Consider the following 24643-nt stretch of genomic DNA (forward strand, 5'->3'; position numbering starts at 1 on the left):
GAAAATAGGAATACTAACATTGATATGTGGCCTTTCAATTTTACAAGGCAGAAGTGTGAATGAAACTGGGTAACGCATAAGAGAGGCATTTTGTAAATTACGACATACCTGAAACATATAACACTCCAAATGGGGATAGGCTTTGGGATGAGGAGGAAAAGAAGAGGAAGAAGGGAGAATGAAGAGAACGGGGAGATAAGAGGTAAAAGCAATGAGGGCAGCCAGTGATAATATCTGGAGACATTAGAATGATTCTCTTACAGGAACTGTAAACTTTTGTATCACAGATTTGGGGAAATTATAAAGTATTAGATCCAAGACACTTTCATTCCTGTCAAAGTTAAGCAAAGAGAGAATGTGAGGTTCCATAAAACTTAGGCTGGGTCTCTGGCTATTGTCTCTTTCTGCAGAGTATTTCAGGAAGAGAAAATACATGCCTTCACTTCCCACCGCTTCACACCCACACCCACACTCTGAGCTTATGTGAGTCGTGGATATGGGGTAGTGATTGAATCAGTAAGTATTCTCCAATGAACTTCTTAAATTAAGTCCTGGCTAAAAAGGAAAATAAAAATAAAAACAAAGCACAGCTTGCCATAGCTACTTCTTTCCATATCCATAACATGCTCTGTGTCCCTTGATCCAGTCAGTTTCATGTATTGACCCTCAATGTCATCATTAGTTAAATAAGTAGTGTTAACTAATCATCCCAGATCCTATTGAGCAGTAAAGTTCTAAGAATCTAAGATGAATATATGACCATATAATTATGGTCTTTTTCCACACATCTGTAAAATTGGGAATCAGAGCGAAGTGATCACTTTTCCAGTGACACAGACATTCCATTGACCACTACCTTGATAAATCTCTCTCACTGCTTGCTGATTTGGCTGACACATTAAATAATATAATGCCGTTACTCTGCTTTACCTTGGGAATTTTATTTAACCTTTACAAACTTCAGTTTCTTCCTTTATAATCTGAGAATAAAAAGAATACCTACTTTGGGTAATTGTGGACTTATGTGAGATACTCTATGTAGAAAGGTTAGGACAGTGTCCAGCACAACCAAAAAATACAATCTAAATTAGATGGAATCCTTGACCTAACAACTTTTGAATTTTTTCCTTAAATTTTTTAAGCTTAGCACAGACATTAGAAGTCTATCAACGAAAGATGGAGTTTGACTGAGAGAACTATTTCTTATTATAAAACTCTGTTTATGGAACCACATACCATATAATCTAAAGAATGCCACATTCTTCCTTTAAATCTCAAGTAGCTAAAAAGGTTATTATTCTTGAGCCCAGATTTCACTTCATTGGAGCACACAAAAGTTAAATTCACCTTAATGTTACAAACTAAATAAAATAGACCCAAATTAATGTATTGCATTTTTACAAAAGGATAAATAGAGCATTTTATTAACACTTTTTTTTTGCAGCAACAAAATGATAGTCCACATCTTTTCATTCAACACAACAAAAGCTATGATCACATTACATCACTTTGAGACACAAAGCAAAGGATGTTTTTATTTTCTTAAGGTTCAGGGATGGTTTGCGTCTTTAAAACAAATGTGTTTTCTATTTGCTGTAGCAGGCTTCCAGTCACTAGCACAGTACAACGAACAGATCAAATATCCAGAAGAGACAATTAAATACACCAATGATATTTTGCATTGAATTGGAAAATGCGTTATTATCATTTAGAACATTATAAAGAGTTCTGATGTCAACTTTTTAAAAGAAAAAAATAATTATTCCAACCACTCAAACAGCTACCACAAGCAAAATGAAGATAATATACAGACAGGAAATTGTATGCATTGCACTTATTGCTTGGAACACAAATGTTGCAATTCCTGTTGAGTTGTATTAAGAAATGACAAGCAAAATGCCTCTGCCCCATCTAAAATTCTATGACTCTATGAAAGTAGAAATTGCAGTCCCCTAACCCAACATGAGGTGTATGCTATTTTTGGTTTTTTGTGAAGATTGTTTATTATGTTTTTGTGTATGGATATGTATAAGATATACAGATATATATAGATATAATTTTTAATATAATTTATTGTCCTATATATTTAAGACAAATATCTTTTAAATGGGACTTTAAATAATAAAATTGTCTACTTACAATATCTCTATTAAGTTTATCTTTTCATATTACATATAGCTCTGTGGCACAAGTTTAATATAATATTTCATTATTAAGGAAGAAGAATATCTAAACCATTTTCTATTTCTTTTGTTGCTAATATTGCATTTTCAGGGTTATATCTCCATAGTAAATTTCTTATTAGATTCTTTATGGTGTGTGTATCTTTTTTTTTTCTAATGCAAGTTACAACCAGTACAAAGTTGTAATAAAAAATACATTAAAGTCTATTTACTTTTTATATTTTTTGCAAAAAAGTTATGTGATATGCTACATGAAACATCAGGTTTTGTTGAAGTGTGAAGTGTTTGATACTGTTAGGTAAATGAATGGAAGAACATGAAGCATACCCCCCACTTTACAAGTTCTCTTTCACAGATATAAGTATATGTGCACAAGCATTTCATATAAAACACTGCAAGATACTTCTTTTCAGAACCAACAAAATATTCCACATTATGTAATAACAATAATTATTTAGTACACCTTGCTAGTTGCTAGCCCACAATATTCTTCTCTAATTGAGAGATATATATCAACTCCGTAATTTATAGTCAATAAATGTTGCCAACACCTGATACAGCCAACATGACATCTTCAGTTTTCTTAACAGGACTTCTGCATGATACCTTGCAATACAGTGTAACAAATATATAAGTGCATTTTGCATGATCAAGTAGCTTTGGCTTCCTAACCTTTGTAGGATGGGATGTGCCAACTGGTTCAGTTGTGCTTTATTAAATGGTGATAAATTTTAGCTCACATGAATCCAATGAGGAACTACTCATTTCTACAATTTAATAGTCAACCGTTAAATCAGAAACGCAAAAATGGATGACCTGAATGGAAATGATGGCATTTCACAACTTCTACAGATTGCACTTGATGGAAACTTTATGAGTTTTTTTTTTGTTTTTTTGATTCATTTTTACAGCAAGACTTACCTGGTTGATATGTTTATGTGTTTACATCACTTTTTTTTAAATTTCTGTGCAATCACGATTAATTTAATCACAAACACTAAAAATAAACCCAGCAATTAGCTTTGTTATGAATAATCATCTCGGTCCTTATAGGTGTATGAGTCTTGCACTTCTTCTTGTACGAATTCCTCTTTCTTTTCCCAACCATTTGGCCAACCTCCATTGGCCTGTGTGGTGGCACCATAAGACTTAGGGGTACCATAATTTATATAATTTTGAGTAATGTCCCCTGTCTCTTCATCGAGCTCATCTTCATGGATAAATCCACATTTCTCTTCACTTGTTTCCTCAGGATCTGCCCAGGGTTGCTTCTCTCCTGAAGCAAATATTGCATAAAATATAACTCCGCCATAGTGGACCAGGGCAGCGATCAGGAAAACATACTGCCACTCTTCACGTGACTGTAGTGACAAAAAGTGGCATTGTGAGAACAAACTCTCTGTGTTTAAAGAAAGCATAACATCTTCTTTGAATACTCCATCATCAAGCTTTTCAGACAATGCTATCTTTAAGGGGAACCCCTGTTCTGATTATATAAAGCAAATTCTGTGATAGAAATTTTCCATAATCCTATGACTTTTCATTGATTAACATTTTTTTAAAATCTTAGGGTCTGAAATGAAACTCCAGTTATATGTGTGGTCTGCTAATTTTTAAAAAACCCATAATCTCTTTTAATTTCCATTGATTTACTTATATTTTTTCTCTTAATTGTTTTATTTCCTTTTGGTGAACCATCATTTTGAAGCTCTACATATAAGAACAAATAGCTGATAATAATAATCTTCCATTGATAACTGGAGTCTGAATTGGCACTTCCAAATAAAGCTCAGAAGAATTCTATTTGCATGTTCCAATAATCTAAAAGAAAAAATGTTTTTTATTGTTATTTTGCCAAACCAGAAATATAAGAAATATTAAAAGGTGTTGGAAAGCATATTGCTTATTGGTTGGGAAAGGAGGCTTCCTCAGAGTTCTTCGAGAGAGATTTTCTTCTGAGCATCAATTATCTCCCTTCCTCATAGGTCTGGTAACAGGACCACAAAGAGAATGTCAAACAGAACACAGGAACTCTTTTCTACCATGAAAGAAATCTTCTAAAACTAAACATTTCCATCTTACCTTATTCTTTGTCATTGCACCAACAATGATAGGGCAAACCATTCCTGACAGTGTGCCAACACCATTTGAAATTCCCATTAAGATACTTGCATATCTCGGAGCAATATCCAAGTGGTTAACATTGAAACCTGAAGTATACACAAAAGCTTAGACTCAGAGAATCATCAATGTTTTAGAAGTGGGTGACTGTAGAATATTCTCTACCACACTCATCACCTTCTTTAGAAGATACTAGGTATACAGCATGTGCTCAATAAGTATTTTTTCATAATCTAGCTCAGGGATATAATGGGAGTGGAATGAGGTATGATTTATTATACAATACTTAAAATGTGATGCTCACACAACAGTGAGATTTTCTCGAAAAAGAAGAAGAAGAAGAAGAAAAAGAAGAAGAAGAAGAAGAAGAAGAAGAAGAAGAAGAAGAAGAAGAAGAAGAAGAAGAAGAAGAAGAAGGAGGAGGAGGAGGAGGAGGAGGAGGAAGAGGAAGAGGAGGAGAAGGAGGAGTAAAAACAAGAGAGAAATTAGTAGTATAAATCCAAATAATGATTTCTAAATGTTTAATCTTTTTATTTTCTAGTAAAAAGATGATGAGTAACTTTTCAACAATCAGAATGTTAAAGAGGAAAGGAGAATTTGTGCGTGTGTGCGTGTGTGTGTATAACAGCAAAAATCAGGATGTTACATTTATAAATTTAAAAACATATATCTTACCAGAAATAGCAAATCCACTGAATCCCACTGCCAGCACCAAGAATGAGATAGCTACCCCTCTAGTATGAGAATAGCCAACAACCAGAAGCAGTGTTGCTTCCATGCCAAAACCTTCAGAAACAAACACATGGAAACACTTCAGAAATTTGTGTTAAATTTGTCCAATGAGCTAAAACTGCTAAAAATGCTCATGTCTATCTGACCTAGCAAACCATTTCAGGAAGTCTATCTTAAAAATAGTAATAACACGGGGCATCTGGGTGCCTCAGTCAGCTAAGTATCCAACTTTGGCTCAGGTCATGATCTCAGAATTCGTGGGTTTGAGCCCCACATCAGGCTCTGTGCTGACAGCTCAGAGCCTGGAGCCTGCTTCAGATTCTGTGTCTGCCCCTCCCTCACTCATGCTCTGTTTCTCTTCATCTCAATAATAAATAAAAACATTTAAAAAATTAAAAAATAAGAATAGTAATAACAGTAATAGTTTAAGCACAGGGATTACTGAAGCCTTTCATTTTAATAAAAACATTGAAAACAATCTTAAGTTTCAGTGGTGGGCAGGGACAAGTTAGTTATATAGTTACTTAAAACTAGAAGTTATGAAAATTTGAAGATAGAGAAATGATTATAAATAAACAATGAAGACACAAATTGAAATGCATATTTGATATGCACAGAAAAAGTTACTCACTCATGTAGATCAGCAGCTCATAGCCAATCATGTCCTTAACATCACTTACGTACTTACCACCGCAATTCATGATCTTTCTTACTATAGTAGTTGAAAGAATTTGCTTGCTTCTTAGAAAATCTGCAATCTGCCCCCCAATGGGCACAATAATTGTCATTACCAAGTGTGGCACAGCAGATAGCATGCCAACCTGAAGGGAAAAAAAGAAGAGACATACATGACCATAGGAAATATAGGCAAGTTAATGGTCTTGGTTTTCTGAATCCATCATAAACTCTTTATTGAAAAAGAAAGGAAACAATATACTGTCTACAAATGATCACTTACTCCTAGAATAAGCAATAACTTCCACAGAATAAATGAGAAAATCTATGTAAATTTACTTTTTGTCTTTTGGAAGACAATGCTTTTTTTCTGTGTGATGAGTCAGTAATATTTGAGTTTATGAATTAAATTGCCTTGAATCTTATCACATACTGATTCACATTATGTGTCCATCTTACATTCCTAAATATATTAGTGAAACTTCATCATTAGTGAGTGAGAAAGAGAGAAATAGAGACAGAGACAGACTCAGAGGCAGAAGAAATATATTTGATAAGGTTAGAACAGACTACATTTTTTAATTTTTAAAAAATTCTTAATAAGGTTAAAAACTTTAAGTACAATTTAAATATGTATCTATTATGAGTTTCATATTTAGTTTCTAAGCTAAATTTATCTCAGAAAATGAAGCTCAGTTCTTCAATTTTAGGTATTTTTTTATGTCAAACATTAATCTTTGGTCACATTGTCCTGCAGTGGCATACAGTTTCTGTATTAATTTCATATGAAATAGTATGGATTTAACCTAGCAGCATCAATTCAACACACAATTTTTTCCCAGCCAATAACTATGTGCAACTAGTTGGCAGGCTACCATGCAACAAAAAGCAGTCACTTAACACTCTCCTCTGCCCCTAAATGTGATGCTCAAAAGGAATCAATGTGTCCTCTCACTTGGTTTTTTTCTTGTAACCTGATCTTTCAAAGTGTTGGTTAATCCAAGCACTGCCCCTCCCTTGACATACCATTTTCAAGAAGCTAATAATGTTTCTAGATAAGTACTACATATATATATATACACATATATATATGTATGTTTCTGCTTTACTGAGTCAGTCTAACTTAAATGAAGATTAAGCTATTGTACGTGTGATTTAGTCTGCAAGATACTCAGTTTAACTAAGTCTGGAGAAAACTATCCTCCATTTAAATATATTTTAATGTTTATTTATTTTGAGAGGGAGAGAGAGAGAGCATGAGCAGGGGGAGGGGCAGAGAGAGGGAGAGAGAGAATTCCAAGTAGGTTTTATGCTGTGAGCACAGAGCCTGAGCTGGGGTTTGATCTCCCCAACCATGAGATCACAACCTGAGCCAAAATCTAAAGCCAGAAGCTTAACTAACTGAGCCCGCTCCATTTAAATATTTAGTTTGCTCACATTTTTCTGAGATTCTGAAAGAAAGTATTAATGCAATTATTTATATAAGAGAAAATTGGGGCTGGCAATCATATAAACGCCAGCCCAAGGTTATGTATCAATTGTTTATTGTAGAGTTTGGATTTGGAACCATGTCAACCTGGATACAAAGCCCATGTCTATTTCTTTTACTACCTCCTTTCTTCATTTTTCAAGAAATTCTGTGACTTATTTTAAGCTAGTATAATAAAAATTTCCAAGCCAATCCGTGTGTGTAGAATTTACTTACAATCTTAGTTAAAAATATAATAAGTGAATCAAATCAACCTATTTGGTTATTATATTTAGTTTTTGCAAAATATCATTGCTTCTACTCAAGCATTTTCAATTAAATGGAGCCACAGAGCCCGAATGACCACACAGTTTCATTAACATCAGTTGGCTCCTTCAATTTTTCCCCATGAGACCTGACTTTATTAATAGCCTCTCAGTGTCATATTTGTCCTAGATTATGAAAATGGACTCACACCTCCAGCAGCCTTTGTTGAGGAGTATAGCACCTCTCAGAGCTTCCAAAGGCTACCCTGCAATGTTTGATCAGCTCTAGAGAGAAGAGGCCTATCTAAAGCAGCCATTCTTCTCAGGAATGGAGGAAACAGTTTCCTTAGAAACAGGGATTACAAAAGAGCTCTTAGAATAGCTTCTCCTAAACTCAGGTTTTCTTCAATTCCAGGCCTCAGATAGTCTTTCAAGTAGAGACATAATATGAATAGCGAGCCCAGCTGGACGTATGTAATGACATGAAGAGAAATGGCAAGTCCATTGCCAGCACAGACAAGTGTATTCAGTACTCAGCAAAGGGCTCGGCAGAGATGGTATTCAACGGATACTTTACTAAGCGCTTAAATGAATATAGGGTCTACCTGAATTTGAATAGCATAGTAAAGGAAATTGAAACATAAATTAAAGAATCAGGGCTTAAACTTGATTCTGGCATATGTTACCAGCGTGGCCTTAGGCAATGTAAATACCTCCCCTAATTTGTTTCCCCATCAATAGAAATGATGACAGTTATCCAGCTAGTCAACCAAACAAAATTGTTTATGAATATGAAAGGACCTTGTAAATTTCCAATCCTTCTGTAAATATAAAGTAGTATTTTCATTTTCATTTTATCCTTACAGAGAGTCTCAAAATGATTACATTTTCACAGCTATGAATGAATGTCTAGCATTTAGCATACTGTGCTGTAACTGGTAACTAATTGCTTTCATCTATACCACCAAGCTGAAAACTCTTTTGAGGACAGGAACATGCTTTTACTTCTGAATCCTACACATCTCATACTCAACAAATGCTTGTTAAATGAATAAATTGAATAAATGACACACAAGAATATTTTCAGATTTTTTTTGCTACCTCAAATCTTTTAGCCAGATTTTTTCAAGTTTATAGGAAATTTTTTAATTTTTTCTTTTACTTGAGTGTAGTTAACACACAATGTTACATTAATTTCAGGTGTATGACAAAGTGCTTCCACAGGTTTATATATTTTGCTACTCTCACAAATGTGGCTACCATGTGTCACCACACGATGCCATGACAATATCAGGGACTGTGTTCCTTATGGTATGCCACTTAATCCCATAACTTATTTATTCCATAACTAGAAGTCTATCTTCTGTTCCCCTTCACCCATTTTGCCCATCCCTCATTCCCCACCCCTCTGGTAACCACCAGTTTGTTCTCTGTATTTACACTTTTGATTCTGCTTTTTGTTTGTTTATTCATTTGGGGTTTTTTAGATTACACATATGAGTGAAATCATAAGGTATTTGTCATTCTCAAAGCCTGACGTATTTCATATCATCTAATACTCTTTAGGCTTGTCTACGTCATCACAAATGGCAAAATCTTAACCTTTTTGTGGCCGTCTAATGTTCCAATGTGTGTGTGTGTGTGTGTGTGTGTGTGTGTGTGTGTGGCCTTCATTATCCATTTGTCTATCAATCAGGACTACACTTTTATACAGAAAAGATATCCAGACAGATTTTTGAAAGCATTGAAAAAAAGATTGGTAATTGTATAAATACAATTCTATTTTAGTAAAGTACTGTTTTGTTCACTGTTCCATTGTCTCTTAAAGACTTAAACAGAATTATGTTTCTTTATAGGGGAAAGGTTCCAGAGCTGCCCACTTCAACTGAGATATAAGCTCCATGAGGGCAGAGACCAGGCTGATCTTGTCTGTATTTCCATCAATAAAGAGTGGTTTCTAGCAGACAGCTGAATGAAGCAGACACTCAAATACCTTACTTAGTCTTTGTTTCCCACAAGTTATTTGTTAAATAGATGAACACATAAGTGAGTAATTCATAAAATTGAGAAGATAGAATGTTGGCAAAGAAATTTAATATTTAGCTGAACACAAAAATAAAGCACTAGTTAAACAAGGATAATTTTTACATACCTTGCTGATTTCAAATCCAAAGACTTCCTCAAAATATGCTGGCTGACTAATAAGCAATAAGTAAAAAGTCCAGCTTCTGCAGAAGTTTGCCACAATTATTGCATAGACAGGCATAGACGTAAAAAATTTCCTCCATGGAGTCTTGAATTTCTGAAATCCCAAACAGAGGGCCATTCTGACCATTTAAAATATTTTCTAACTTAAATGGGAATAATAAGCGCTTTGCATTTTCAGGATGTGTATGTTGGGGCATGCGAAGGAGGTAATGAAGAGTTCATGGCAAGCCTAATTAACCTTTGTTGCATGAATAATCATTGGAAGAAAAAAAGGATATCAGCCTCTTCTTCTGAAAAAAAAATGTTCCCATTTTAGGAATATATGACATCCTATGTTTATAGAAAACAATTCCAAAAGCACAGATCCTAGTTTCTAAGGTGTTTTTTGCAGTGATAGATCATGACTTAGCGAAAGATCATTGCCATATCCATGACTGTGTTAGTTCCAAAATATCTAAAACATTGAAAATCCAATATAGTTAGAAGAAAAATAAGAAAAATTAGGAGTACAATATTCTAGACCCTTTCTAAAGTCAATAATATGACTTACAAATTTATAAATTCTCTTGAAAGACAATGGATATCAATATAAATTCTGTGATGCTGAAAATCAAGGTTCTATAAAATTCACATGGCATATAGCTGGATTAGAGTGGCCACCCAGCACACCACGGACAGATCATAATTAGTTATTTGTGATATTGAAAACATTCAAAATTAACAACCTAAACATGATTGGCTTTGCTTATGATACCCATTAAAAAATTATATCTAGTATATTTAAAGATCCTATATATGCCCAAATATAAAGCAGGTATGTCCCCTGCCAAGACTAATATTTTTAGACCTGAAAATGTCTCTCCTATTCTCAAACACTTTCTCAATGACTTTATTTTGAATGTCAAAATACAGTTCAGTGTAGAAAAGGTAGCCTGAAAATAACTGTTTAATGTAGCTTGGGATCCTTGATGGGATCAAATTAGTAAAAGAGGAGGTAAACATTTTTTTACACAGATTTAGTAATTATTCCTGGATATAGAACCTCATAATTGCTAGTACTGATTGTGACTCTAACTAAGCCTTTTAAGATCACTTTAAAAGTAATATGGTAAGAAGTTATATTGTTGTGATCACAAATATATATAAGACAAAAAAGAAAAACAAATAAAAACTAAAACATGGCCTAATAACATATAATAAGCACCTGTGGCTTTGAATAAAAATACCCATAACAACATCATAGATGGATTTAAAGAACTTATTTCTTAAAATTCAATATGCTCCGGGAAAACAATGCCAGAAAATACTCTCATCCCACAGATAATAAAAATTGTAGAATACATGGATGTCAGCATTGTATTATTATGTTTGTATGAGAAATAACTTCAGAATATTATTGAAAGTAAATGACTCTTGCGGGGAACGTGTTTCTATTATTCAGACCTGGAGTATCTCTGCTAAGAACTTTTTTCTTCAGGTTGTAAAACATTTCATCAAATGTAAGATAATAGATCTAATTTTATACCTTAAAAACTGTTAGGGGTTGTAGGAGGGCTTAGAGTATTTTGATAATAGGGCACTTACTGACCTGGCTGTTTGCTTCCTAAGTATGTTTAGTTTACAAAAATTAAGCAAGTAGTTTGCTTAAGATTTGTGCATTTTTCTTTACACGTGTTATATTTAATTTTTTTAAGGAATAAAAGATTTAAAAGACATTACAGTCAGTTACAATATGTGATCCTTAATTGGATGCAGATTCCAAAGAAATAGCTGCACAGGACATATGAATATAGACAAGGTATTCAAATTTGGACAGGTATTAGAAATTTGAACAGGATCTAAGTATTAGGTAACATTAGGGAATTATTTTTAATTGTTTTAAGTAAAATAAAGCAGTTAAATAGTGAAAGCATATTTTTATTTCTTTAGAGATGCATATGAAGTTATTTGTGAGTAAAGTGTTATAATATCTCATTTACTTTGAAATCATCCAGAAATAAGTAAAACGAAGTAGGTAAGGCAAGCTGTTAACCACTGTTGTATCTGTGTCATGGCGACATGGATGTTTCTGTTATTTCTTTCTGCTTGACTATATATTCAATTTGTTCACAATAAAAAGTTCAAAATAACTGAAGTACAAGTACAATAACTAGAATACAATTTCATTTTTAGTTTTCTCTTGAAGCTACATGAAAGTATAAAACATCAGTAAGAAGTAAAGTATTTTTCTTAGAAGAGCAGTAAGGTAGGGAAATGAGTTTGAGATTATCCATGCCTTTTTATCAAGCTACCATCAACTCTTTTGAAGGTCATTTCAAGATGTTGGTTTTCACTTAGACTAAATGTTTGATTGTTTAAAACATTATGTTTGATTTAGACACACAATCTCTCAAGAACCAAGTAAAGGAAGTATATTCATTAATGAAAATGTAGGCTGATCAGATCAGTTTTTGGCTAGAAATTGATGCTAAAGCCTGAATTCACCATCGATCAGCCTATGTTTAGCTTCTACGCACAAAAACCACTGCTGGCAGGCACCACAGTACCCTGCCGACACCCACCCCATCCCCACATCACCGCTTGTATCCTAAGTAGCCACTATTAGAAACCATCAGTCCACTACAGAAGGAAACAAGAAAGAGAAATGTCTAATGCCAGTCTGTCCAGTTCATGGAACTACTGTATTGTAAGTACTGACGTTTCACTTTTGTATGATATCCAATATGGGATTTTTCTTATTCATTAATGGCCTCAGTAACAGTAGGCGATAGACCTTTTCACCTAGGATGAGGTGTCAAAGACAGAGCTTCCCTAACAAACGAAGTAGACAAGCTGCTGGAATAAAATAAGATTAGAATGTGGAGAGGAACCATTAAAAGTAAGAGAGGCATAATGTACAAGAGACAATGGTTCATCAGCCCTGCATGGTACCTTCTAACACTCAGTAGAAGGAAACTGAGTTACTGTTCAGGTGTTGAATTATTGCACCTATCTAAATACATTAGTTGTAGTCCCCATTTTTTACTAGTATCATATGGCTATTTATCAATTAATATTTATGATATATTAATGTCACAGGGACTAAAATATTTGCCTTATTGACACAGAAACTACATTTTCTCTCTCCATAGATTCCATCTAAGAAATCAAATCAGAATAAGAAAAGGGGTTCATGTTATATGAATACTTTATCTTCATAATGATAATCCTGAAAATTAATAAGTTTATCATAATAGTATTGTACTATGCTAAAAATATTTTTATGTCAACTATCTATTATTGACATTCTAATGATTTAATATTTCTTTAACCACATGTAGCCTGAATACGTATGTTTAAAACCCACATTTAGATAATTCAGTAAACTAATAGGAGTCCTTTTCACGACTGTGTTAGGTGATCTGGAATTTCCTAGGATCTGAAATTAACAAGTATTTGTTGAATTTGCTTAAATTATGGATCGTATTGAACTGTTTATAAAGGCTTGTTTAGGCTTATAGTCATAGCTATAGCCAAAATTTGATGATTAAGAAGAGATAAAGAAAAAAAGAAATTACAGATAAAGGAAATAGTGATCATTCCTAAGTCAGAAAAGATGGATGGAGGAAAGAAAACAATCATGATTGACACCAATTTGGTTTCATTGAATTGGGACTCAGGAAGTAGTTTGGTTGGTCAAAAGGAGGTGAGATGAAGAAGAACAGGAATATACACCATAATAAAATCCTTACTTCCATTGCACCTAAAAGATTTGCGCTCTCTCCAATGCTTTCTTCAATGTACCTGCGTTCTTCATCTGTAATAGTAGGATGCTTTGCAGGACTCTCATAGGACACCAAAAGCCAAAACATGTACCAGACCATTCCAAAGCTCCCTGCAAGCAAGAGTGCAAAAGAAGAAACTCAAAATCCATCATAAATGTCCTCATTTAACCATCATTTCCTGGAATAAAACAATAGGAATCTCATGACAGCCACATTCTAGTAGAATATAATTTGGAGTTTATGCTTTCCCAACTGACTTCAGCTATCTGTGCTTGTGTTATGCCACTAGTCTTTATGAAGGCTGGTCCTGTAGTTTTACCTCTTTATCTCTATTAAATAATGGTGGTACATGGAAAACTCACAAAGAATAATTATTGAATGGTGTGGTTTGGAAGATGTTCATACATCCAACATTTACTCAGCACTTACTATGCCAGACACTGCTAAGTGAGAAATATATAGTGAACAAGACAAAATTCCTGTCTTCAAAGAATTTTACAAAGGTTGAATTCTTTTCTTATTTGGCTCCCATATAAACATATGAGTATATTTTCACAAAGAAGAAATACTCATTTCATTCTCCTATTAGCACTTCCAGATCTAGTAAACAGACTATTAAATAAAATCTAGATTATTCTGGCCTGAGTGGCTATCATTCATTTAAAAAATGGGCTTCTGAGGTGCCTGGGTGGCTTGTCAGTTAAGCATCTGACTTCAGCTCAGGTCATGATCTCAGGGTCCATGGGTTCAAGTCCTGCTTCAGGGTCTATGCTGTCAGCTCAGAGCCTGGAGCCTGCTTCAGATTCTGTCTCCCTCTCTCTCTGCCCCTCCCCCCATGCACACTCTGTCTTTCTCTCTCTCAAAAATAAACATTAAATTTTTTTTTTCAAAAGTGGGCTTCTATAATTAATGTAGTAACATTTAACACTTTATGTGACTATATACTGTGTTGTTTTCAGTACATACTGCTGCCTATTATTAATCACCCTTTGGACAGATGAAAGTTAAATACAATAAACTGTTTGCATGTTCTTCTCCATCCCTTTCTTGAGCACTTTCAGTATTAAATCATGTCCTTACTGGGCAATGTAAATCTAAAGTATTAATGAAAGTATTAATAAAATAAAAAGTATTAATAAAAAATTTCAAGTGATTTATTCTGGTTTCCCAGAGGCTGGTCATTTTATCTTTGCCTCCTACTGTTCTTTTCCCTTGGGTAACAATCTAAATGCTCCTGATCTCTATAATACTTTTTTCCTGCTTGTTCAATCTCTAAGATTTGTTTCTTAATACCACAGATTTTGATGTGCCATGCTTTTTTTTTTCTTTACCAAACATGACAGCAAACACAACTAGGGGTTAGATAGTATTGAACATTTGGTAGAGTGTATTGGTTTTGGAATATGGGTCTCCCAGATTCAAGTCCTGGCTGTGTCATTCATTAGCTATATGCTCTGATCAATGACTAAATCTCTATAAACCTTCACTATAAAATGAGATCATTCTTTTTTTTAATAAGGCTGTGGCAAAGAAGAGTTAAAGGAGATAATGAAACTAGTAACTAGCACAGTGAATGGCACAGAATAAGCACTCAATAAGTGGAAGCTTTTGTAACTCAGTAGTAATTATCATTACCACTAACTGAATACATTAATAGTATCAGACATTCAGTTAGTTGCTATATATGCATTATCTGTTTTAATGTAAGCCACTATGCAGTTCTTATTAACTTTTAAATTATTAATACTGAATGTGTGTCTGGCTCTAAGACCTAATTTTTGGTACACACATTAAGCAACTACTATAATGTGATCTTTTCAGAGTATCTAATATCTAAACTTTGTACCATTCAATGATAAATATGAATGAGATATGACTTACATAATGAGATTGATTTTCATGAGTGCTTTGGGGAAGTTAATATTCTTCCTTCACTGTCACATCATATTGTCAATTAAGTAAGGGATTCAATGAAGGCACAAATCAGAGGATTTAATGGCCAGCCATCCCAACTTTACTACATTTGCCTTAAACCATACATATTTGCTTTAAACTTCTTTGAATTATGGACTCTTGAAAATCTAATGAAAGATATGGATTAAAATCTGATAAAAATATTGCCCCAGAAAAAATGTACAGATGCATATATGGCTTATAATTTTGGGCATTCATGAATCTAAAACCCATCCATGGCTTTTGAATCAGAAGAGCTCCTACTAGAAAGCATATTTAATCATATTCTGCAAACATGAGAATTCACTCTGATGAGAACAGTTTAAAATGGGAATGGATCATGCCAAATTTGGAAGCAGCCAGAGACTGCTGGTTCTACCTCATGACTTCATTAATATTTCAAATTCTCCAACCCACATCCAAAGATGGTATTAATCAGTGACATCAGTCAGAATCCAGCTCTCCTATATTTCTCTTTTTCTCATTGTTAAAAAAGAAAAATCTCCTAGAGAGAGGCGTTAGGGGTACTTTCAAGTGATAAGCTTTCTGGTTCTGGTTATAAAATGAACAGAAAGGGACTTTAGACTTAAGAGTTTCTGGTCCTTTTTTATTTCCAATTGAAGGTTTCATCTCATTGAATCCTGGAATAATGAAGACACAAACGTGCTACTGCTGCAGCTGATAGTTAATCTTTCACCACAAAACTGCACTGCTGTATGAGCACCACTATTCCCATCCAGCTTTCTCTCCCTCTTCAGCCTGGACGTGGCAGGGTCCGGGAAATAACCAAAAGAACAGTAGCAAAGAAAGAGAAGTGGGTGCTGCCTAGCTCTTTCTTAACTGGCTATGAATCAAGAGCTAATTTAACTTTCTTCATAGTCAAGGACAACATATGTCATACATCACAACAAAGTTGCCACCAGCAATGTAATTGTTTTTAAAATCAATAAATACCAAGGTAGGGAGAATAAAAAGATATGACATTTTCCTTGATCTTCCCAAAATATTTGAAAAACAAAAGGATTATTAATGGGGAAAATGTGAGTAAATGCAAAAGTATATTCAGTGATCTATCACTTTGTTTAGTTTACATACATTTCTTTTAACTTTATTGTATAGAAATGCAACATACCATAGACATAGAATACTGAGGACCAACCAGTATACTGTACAAGAATGCCAGCTAAAGGCATTGCAATCACAGCTCCAGCATATGAACCTAAAGTAGAAAGGAGAATGGGAGGAAGGTAAGAGAAATAAACACAAATTCTTGACTTCATCTCATGTTTCTTGAGATGAGGTGCTTGCACACCTAGGTGCATGCACACTCGTACACCTGTATCTACAAATACATATATATATATATCTATATACACAGCCAGTGATACAGGACTACACAATGTATATGACCTACTTACCCAAGACATAAAAGAGATCTAAAAGTAATGAGTATAATAAAAAAATAGAGTAAAAAGATTATAATAAAATTATTCATGAATATACTTGAAAACTTATATAAAATGGATGAACTTCTAGAAAAACACAAAACACAGAAGAAATAGAGGATTTAAGGAGACCAATAAGGATTAGGGAAATTGAAATGGTGGTCAAAAACCTTTGAGGGTCTGGGGCGCCTGGGTGGCTCAGTTGGTTAAGCATCTGACTTCAGCTCAGGTCATGATCTCACTGCTTGTGGATTTGAAGACCCCCCCCATGGGGTTGTGAGGACACCTCAGAGCCTGGTGCTGCTTCGGATTCTGTGTCTCACTCTCTCTCTGCCCCTCCCCCCTAACACTCTATCTCTCTCTCAAAAATGAATAAATGTTAAAAAGTTAAAAAAAAAACTTTGAGGGTCAGAAACCCCCACATATACACATACATGTGCACGTGCACACATGCAAACACACTCCAAATGGTTTTACAGATGAACTTTATCAACTTCCGGTTCTCATCCAAGTTGCTCCTAAACTTTTACCTACCATAATTATATCTGCACGTGGTACTCACCACAAAAGGAGGTGGTTGCCAATCTACTCCTTTCTAGAGGAGGAGCCCACTTGCTCCATATCCCATGACATGCTGGGTAGGTGACACCCTGTGATGGGGAAAGATATACATCACCATTTAGGATGCAGGGTCACTGAAAAATAAGCACATTCTCTTCTCTGAGGCTGTCTCCTTCAAATGAGCCCAAGGTATTAGGGAAAGCTGCTACTCACAGATCTTTGCTAATTCCTTCAAATTTTACTTTAAAAACTTTCAGCCAAGATCAAGGAAGACATAACTTAAAAGACTAAACATGACAAGAAGACTTAGACATGACTTTAGAAGACTAAAAAGGCTTCTTTTTCATGTCCTGTCCAAATTCTCCCCACCTCCTAAGTATTACTCCATTCATCTGCAACTCTGAACAGCTTGAGAAATGTGGAAGGTCTTTTCATAAAGCATTAAACACAGTGATTCCCAGATATAAGGAATCCATATAGAAAAAGGTAAAGCTTAGATCCTTGAAGCTCACACTTCTAAAAGTAGTATCTAGAACTTAACAGCTTTAAAATAATTATCCATTTTGTGTTATTTTGATCCTAGCAAGTTTGTCTTTCCTTTTGGAGAGAAGGGCCTTAATATTTTATCTGATTTATCTACTCCCACTATCCTTCAAGAGAATCCTGCATTCCCAAAGAATATAGTCAATGAAATATTTTAGTGAAAACTCAAATCATGACTCAAGTCCAACAGGGACTTTGAATAAAACTCACAACAGGTATTGATTCAGGTTATCACCAGCAAAGGATGGATTCAAAAATTCTTATCACAGCACATTAACATAAGTGCTTATCCTTTTTTTTAAAGTCAGATAGTCATTAAACAGTTCTTTAATACCACTCAATTCTCAAGAAGGGGAGGCAAGCAGCCACTGTTGTACTTTAGCATTATTTAAACACAAAATATCTGATTGCCTGAATTTTCCAATTTTTTAAGCATGCTGTGTAGACACAACCTTATAAAATGCTTAGTTGTAGATCAAGACAGAGATAACCTGCTAGTTCTGATTAACATGCCAACCTTAAGATGGTGCCATCCTTCGGTTCCATACCTCAACAAGTCCCTGCAATATCCTCACAAAGATGACGCACCCATAATGCACTCTGGCTGCTGATGGGATGAGCATATTCAGAGTTGAGGTAAGAAGTATGGCAGCTCCAAAAACCCTGAAAAAGAAAAGAAGTTAATAGATCTAAATATCTCAGGTTACATTAATTTTTTAAAATTTTTAAGGTATGTTGTTTTTTCTAAAAGAATAAAATGTGTTCTGGACTTGATTGGCTAGCCACTACTAATAAAGACTGTGATTATCTTGAAATGTTATATTATTGAAACACAAGAAATAAAAGAAAGATTCAAGAAATCCAGTTATATTTACCTGTATTTCTTTTCTTCATGAATCTAAGCAAAAATTGCAATTTTTAACAAATCACTGTATATGTTTTTGGTTTATATCTCAGCCTACAATATAAGTTGCATATGGGCAAGAGGATTTTTTTTCAGATAGACTGTTGTATCCCCAATACAGCACAGTGTCTGACACATAGTAGATATTAACTGAAAATTTGTCAAAAAAATAATAAATGCTTGAATGTCTCACATCATACAACTATTTGCAACTTCCTCAGAAGCTGCATATACATAAATTTTTTATGAATGTAACTACATTTTAAATGCCCCAAGAAATCTCATGATTAGATCCAACAGCACATGTATTTATAGTGAAAATAACTATTACGTAACATTTTTTTTCTATCTTTTTTGTGCGAGTGGGGATACTGTCTGAGGCATACTTCTAGCTTCCTACATACACATAATGATTCAGAAAAGAATTGCTGGCCCTGTGGTGCTCACGTCTTCATGCATCTACAAGCAAAAATTCCACTCTATTTTCAACATATCTTCCATAATGTTTATACTAAGTAAAAAAAAATATTCCCTTAACTGGGTAGCTTTAGAAGTATTCTCCTACAGAGAAGTATGAGGACACACCATCTCTAATGAGCTAATTTGTGTGTCCTGTGCAAGTTTTCTCTCTCTTTTTTTATGTTTATTTATTTTTGAGAGAGAGACAGACAGACAGAACATGAGCAGGGGAGAGAGAGAGGGAGACACAGAACCTGAAGCAGCCTCCAGGCTCTGAGCTCTCAGCACAAAGCCCAATGCAAGGCTTGAACTCACAAACCGTGAGGTGGTGACCTGAACCAAAGTCAGATGCTTAACCGACTGAGCCACCCAGGCTTCCTGTGCAAGTTTTCTCAAGTCGACCATCAAACCTTGAATTCAGTGAAGATTGTTGCCTCATAGAAACTTTGATTCTTCCATGGGGCACATGTAAGTGTAAGAGTCAAAGCCTGGAGTTTCTGAAAGGGGCCTTAATCATTATTAATCAGCTCTTAAAATTTGAGAAATGACTTTCTGAAAAGCTGAAGGGATGAGCTGTTTTTCTATGAATCATCAGTCAGGTCAAATACTTTTGTTTACTTCATGTAACCTAATATCAGCCTGTCCTCAGTGGCTTTTCAGGAGGTAAATATCCTGTTTCATTCTTCCTCTTTGCTGTTTGCTGAATAGGTATCTTTATGTTTGAGTCAAAGAATGACTTATTTCCTAAATGTCTGTCACAAAAGAGGAATTTTCTATTTCTAAAAATGATTACTCTCATTGAAACTTCTGCCAAACATGGACTTAATTTTTCAGAAAAGAAATGCATAAAATAAGAGTCCAAAATTGTTATAAAAATTGATTTAAAATGTATTTTCATCGATTATTACCTTTCAGTTTAAAGAATTTTAACCTCTCTTAAAAACGCAGTCCAAATGTTGTTGTGTGCAAATCCCAGGACATTTAGGAGGTTTCCTTTAAGACTGATAGGAAACAGGAGGAAAATGTATAGGGCATGTTTCCTGGACCTAGTGGTCAGTGGTGCATGTTTCCAAAGGCCAGTCTGAAGAACACGTTTCTATTGTCCTGGAAGTGTGAATGTTTTCCTGTGTAACAGAGGACAAAGCCAGGAAGGGCAGATGACCCTGAAGTTTTGGTCACATGGTTAGGCTGACTAGGTACTGCCGGTCTCCTGCTGCTGTATCCTTCTATAGTTGTATCTCACTTTGCTTATTATCACCAATACTAAAGAGACTGACCCTGCTTCAAGCTTTAAGGATAATGAGAACCAGAGCTACATAATGCGACAGGATCTTTGAAAGTGTTTGTATGAGTTAGGCATCCACCCCATTTAGCTCTTCAAAAGAATCCCTTCAAATTGTTGTCCATGAACCAGCTGCAACAGAATTCCCTGGAGTGCTTATTAAAAATGCAGATTTTTCACACCAGAGTTTTCAAATCAGACTGTGCTGGGAGTGAAGCCTGAAAGTCTGTGTTTTAGTAGGAAATCCAGGTGGTAATTTTGCATGCTAAGTTTGTCCAAAAAAAATCACCATAATGTGTATATCCAGGCTTATCTAATATGTGTATCTTCTTTTCCAATAATTTTTTGAAAGAATGATGCATGAAGTTTATTTTCTATGCATATAACTTTTAACCATCACTTTCTCCCCATTTGAAATGTTTTAAAATATGACTGTCTCTAGACATGTCAGAGAGAGATGAGTTCTATCCATTCTATAGCTCAGGATTTCTCAACCTCCACACTACTGATATTTCTGGATGTATGCTTTTTTGTTTTGGAAAGCTGTCTGTGCATTGTATGATATTTAGCAGCACCCATGGTCTCTATGCACTAGATGGAGTAGCATTTACCCCCAAGTTGTAACAACAAAATATGTCTACAAAAATTGCAAAATGTCCCTTGGGGGGACAAAATCACCCACCAGTATAAATGAATCAATTATGAGCTGTTCAGTAAGTGTCCATTATAATTAGACCTAAATCTAATAAATGCTTCTTCAACTTACAAAACACCAAGCTAACACTTCACATGCCATAAAATCTCCACAACCACTTAACAACCAATGTCATTGGTTGCTGTATATTATTAATATGCCCATTTTATGTGTGAATAAACTAAGCTTCAGATAAGTAAAATCAGTTGTCCACGTTGCTAACCAGTTCCAAGTGGAAGAACCCTGGTTCAAATCTAGTATGCCTGATTCCAAAGCCAGTGGGTTTTACCACTAGGACTTTCATCTGATTACGCATACATATAGTTAGCAATGTGTTTCAGGATTCTAATTGTAAATTTAAATAGTAATCTTCACAAAGCTACTTGAACCCACCATACTACTCCTGAAATAAAACACGAATAGATCACGTTCAAAGTTTACTTCCCATTCTTGCCCTGAAGAGTGCTTCTAATAATATAATCATGTGACATGTTTAAATGCTTCCTACTTGCAAATTCCTAGATTCTTTTAACTATCCCCTTTTCATTATGAGTTGCTATTGGATCATAAAAGTGCACTGACTTTTTTCTATTTAAAAATGAAATCCACCAGACTTTTCAGAACCTCATATTCTTTTTTAAATTTTACCTAATTGTTATCCAAATCAATATCCAAGTACTTACAAATCTGCTTATCAAAATTCTTGCCCCATATGGGAAGCTTTCACCCTTTCTCTTCCTGCGCTACACACAGCTGAAATTAAAGCAGCCACTTCATTCAACATTCATTTATGCATTCACACTCCAATTCTTTGTGAGACTGTATTCAGAGTAGGACACTGTGCTGAGGAGGAAAAGGAGCTAAACCTTACAGAACAATTACTGTACTCTCTCTACCTATATTAATTCATTTAATCTTCACCTCACTGAGTCACACTTTCTTCTCATTTTACAAATAGGAAAATGGATACAAGACTTGTAGAAAATAAAAGCAAGCAGCAGAGTGGAGATTGGAATCTAAGGCCCTCTGAAATAAAAATCTGTTCTCTTTCACCAATATGGTGCTACTAGGCACTCAGGAGAAAGTAAAAGGATGATTCTTGGTGCATTAGGAGAAGAAAGGAAGAAGTAACAAGCGACAGCTTAAGCCAAAGCTCATAACAGGTGTACAAATGAAAAGCAAAAGAGGGAAAATTCAATTCCAGCTTGGGTGACCAGGAAGCAAGCCCTTCATAGGAATACTTTTAGGTTGGGTCTTGGAAGATGAATGTTAAAAGGAGAAGGAGGAGGAGGGGAGATGGAGGAGGAGGAGGAGCAGAAGGAGGAGGTAGAGGAAATTCCAAAAAGAGGAAATGGATCAGAAAAAGTTCAAAATCATGGAAGAGATTTCACTATATATCAGAAACTAGGTCAGTATTTAAAATGGCTGGACATGGTGGCACCCTGTACCTGAGCAAGAGAAATAAGAATATCAAGGCTGAGATTATGAACAAGGAATTAGTAAGGAGGGTGTGAGGAAATGCAGACTGAACAAGGAAGGGAAGAGCAGAGTCTATAAGTCCATGATATCTTGGAGATGATGTAGCTTAAAGTGATTATAGAAGATAACCAATGATCAAGCCCTTAAAGTGAAATAAACACAAAAGCTGATTGGCATTAAGGGGCAAGGGATCATTAAGGCCAGTAAGACATACAGGGATCCAGACCCAGGTAAATAGGTAAGATGATGGATTGTAGAGAAGCAAGATGCCAAAGTCACTAGTGGTGGTAGAAGGGGACACAGTGACAAAAACATGGTACAAAAAAATTTATAAGACTCTAGCTTTGTCATTTAATAACTGTGTGACTGGAAAGTTATTTAACTTCTCTGGATGTCTGATTTCTTGTCTATAAAAAAGGGCAGAGCTGTGTAATGGTCAAAAGCACAGATTCTAAAGCTAGATTGCCTGGGTTTGAAGTTCATTTCTGTCATGTGTTACTTGAGTAATCTTGAGCTATTTATTTAACTGACTATGCTTCACTCCTTGTCTACAAAATGAGGACATTAACAGAACCTATGTGCTATTATAAGTAAAGTACCCAGAAGAATTTCTGGCATATCCCAAGCATTTAAGAGGTATTAAGATCTGTACCAAGATGATGTTACTATATTACATGTCACAAGAGTCTTGTGAGACTAAAAACAATGCACTTAAAAGGCTTAGGCTGGTGCTTGGCACATAAAAATAAATTCATAAATGTGAGTCAGTTAAGTAAAAATAATAAGAAATAGCCAATGGTTATTGAGTTGTTAGTATATGTCAGTCACTGTTCTAGATTCTCATTGTAAACTAACCATAATATCAGAAAGCTGATACTGCTATCCTTATTTCACAAATAGAATAACTACGTGCAAGTGAGTTTAAATAACTTGCTATAGTCACATAGATATAAATGGAGAATATGGTTTATATTTACTCAGTCTGTTTGTAGATCCTAGATACTTAACTGCTAAATTCCATGTACTTTAATAGCAGCAGAACTAATACTTACACTATTCTGGTAGAACCAGATAAAATAACAACAATTTTGAAAGACAAAAACTTGCTGAATAATGGATGATAGCAACAGTGAGGAGTAAAAATGGATTCTACTCCTGTCCTAAGTTGTTACAAAGTCATTAAATTGAGACCCTTATTTAGGGAGAGTTTTGTCTTTTTATGAGCAAAGTCTAGGTTTTAAAAGAGAAATGGAAGAAATAGAACTAAATATGGAATTGAGGTTCTAGAGTATGAAATTGTGATTTTTAGATTTCATCATTCATGATGATCATCACCTTACCAGGCTTGTTAAAACACAGATTGCTGAGTTTCAGAGCTTTGGGTTCAGTAAGTTTCTTTGGGTCCTAAGAATTTGCATTTCTTTTTATTTAATTTTTTAATGCTTTATTTATTTTTGAGAGAGAGAGAGAGACAGTATGAGGAGGAGAGGGTCAGAGAGAGAGAGGGAGACACAGAATCGAAAGACAGGCTCCAGGTTCTGAGCTGTCAGCACAAAGCCCATCGCGGGGCTCAAACCCACGAACCTTGAGATCATGACCTGAGCCGAAGCCGGACACTTAACGAACTAGCCACTTAGATGCATTTCTAACTAGTTCCCAGGTGATACTGATGTTACTTTTCCTGCCTTGAGAATCATTAGTTTAGTAGGACTAGGCTAGATGTTCCTCTAAGACATCACAAAAAGGACACATCTGAGACAGAGGTGCAGACAAGCCTAAAATGGACAGTGGTAGACATAGCTAGAAAAGGGGGGTTGCCTTTAATGATAGAGATGAGTGGCAAGAATGGAATGGAAATGCCTGCTGAAAGAGACAATATCTCTCACAAAACATAAATTGTAATTTG

General features: G+C 34.9%; 1 protein-coding gene across 2 annotated transcripts in view; it reads right to left on the reverse strand.

Annotated features, from left to right (window-relative positions):
• Positions 1-3053: 3053 nt before the first annotated feature.
• SLC17A6 (solute carrier family 17 member 6) overlaps positions 3054-24643 on the reverse strand; it is a 36848-nt gene continuing 15258 nt past the window's right edge. The window contains exons 4-12 of one of the 2 annotated variants that reach the window (XM_029956952.1): positions 18468-18582; positions 17378-17465; positions 16503-16589; positions 13385-13527; positions 9598-9747; positions 5725-5857; positions 4980-5090; positions 4266-4393; positions 3054-3544 (exon numbers count right to left, since the gene is read on the reverse strand). In XM_029956952.1, coding sequence (XP_029812812.1) covers positions 3209-3544; positions 4266-4393; positions 4980-5090; positions 5725-5857; positions 9598-9747; positions 13385-13527; positions 16503-16589; positions 17378-17465; positions 18468-18582 — 1291 coding nt within the window. In that variant the 3' untranslated portion in view covers positions 3054-3208. The remainder of the gene's footprint in view (positions 3545-4265; positions 4394-4979; positions 5091-5724; positions 5858-9597; positions 9748-13384; positions 13528-16502; positions 16590-17377; positions 17466-18467; positions 18583-24643) is intronic. The other variant, XM_029956953.1, reaches the window with a different exon arrangement.

Source organism: Suricata suricatta, chromosome 11 (genome assembly GCF_006229205.1).
Source record: "Suricata suricatta isolate VVHF042 chromosome 11, meerkat_22Aug2017_6uvM2_HiC, whole genome shotgun sequence".
NCBI classification, from domain to species: domain Eukaryota; kingdom Metazoa; phylum Chordata; class Mammalia; order Carnivora; family Herpestidae; genus Suricata; species Suricata suricatta.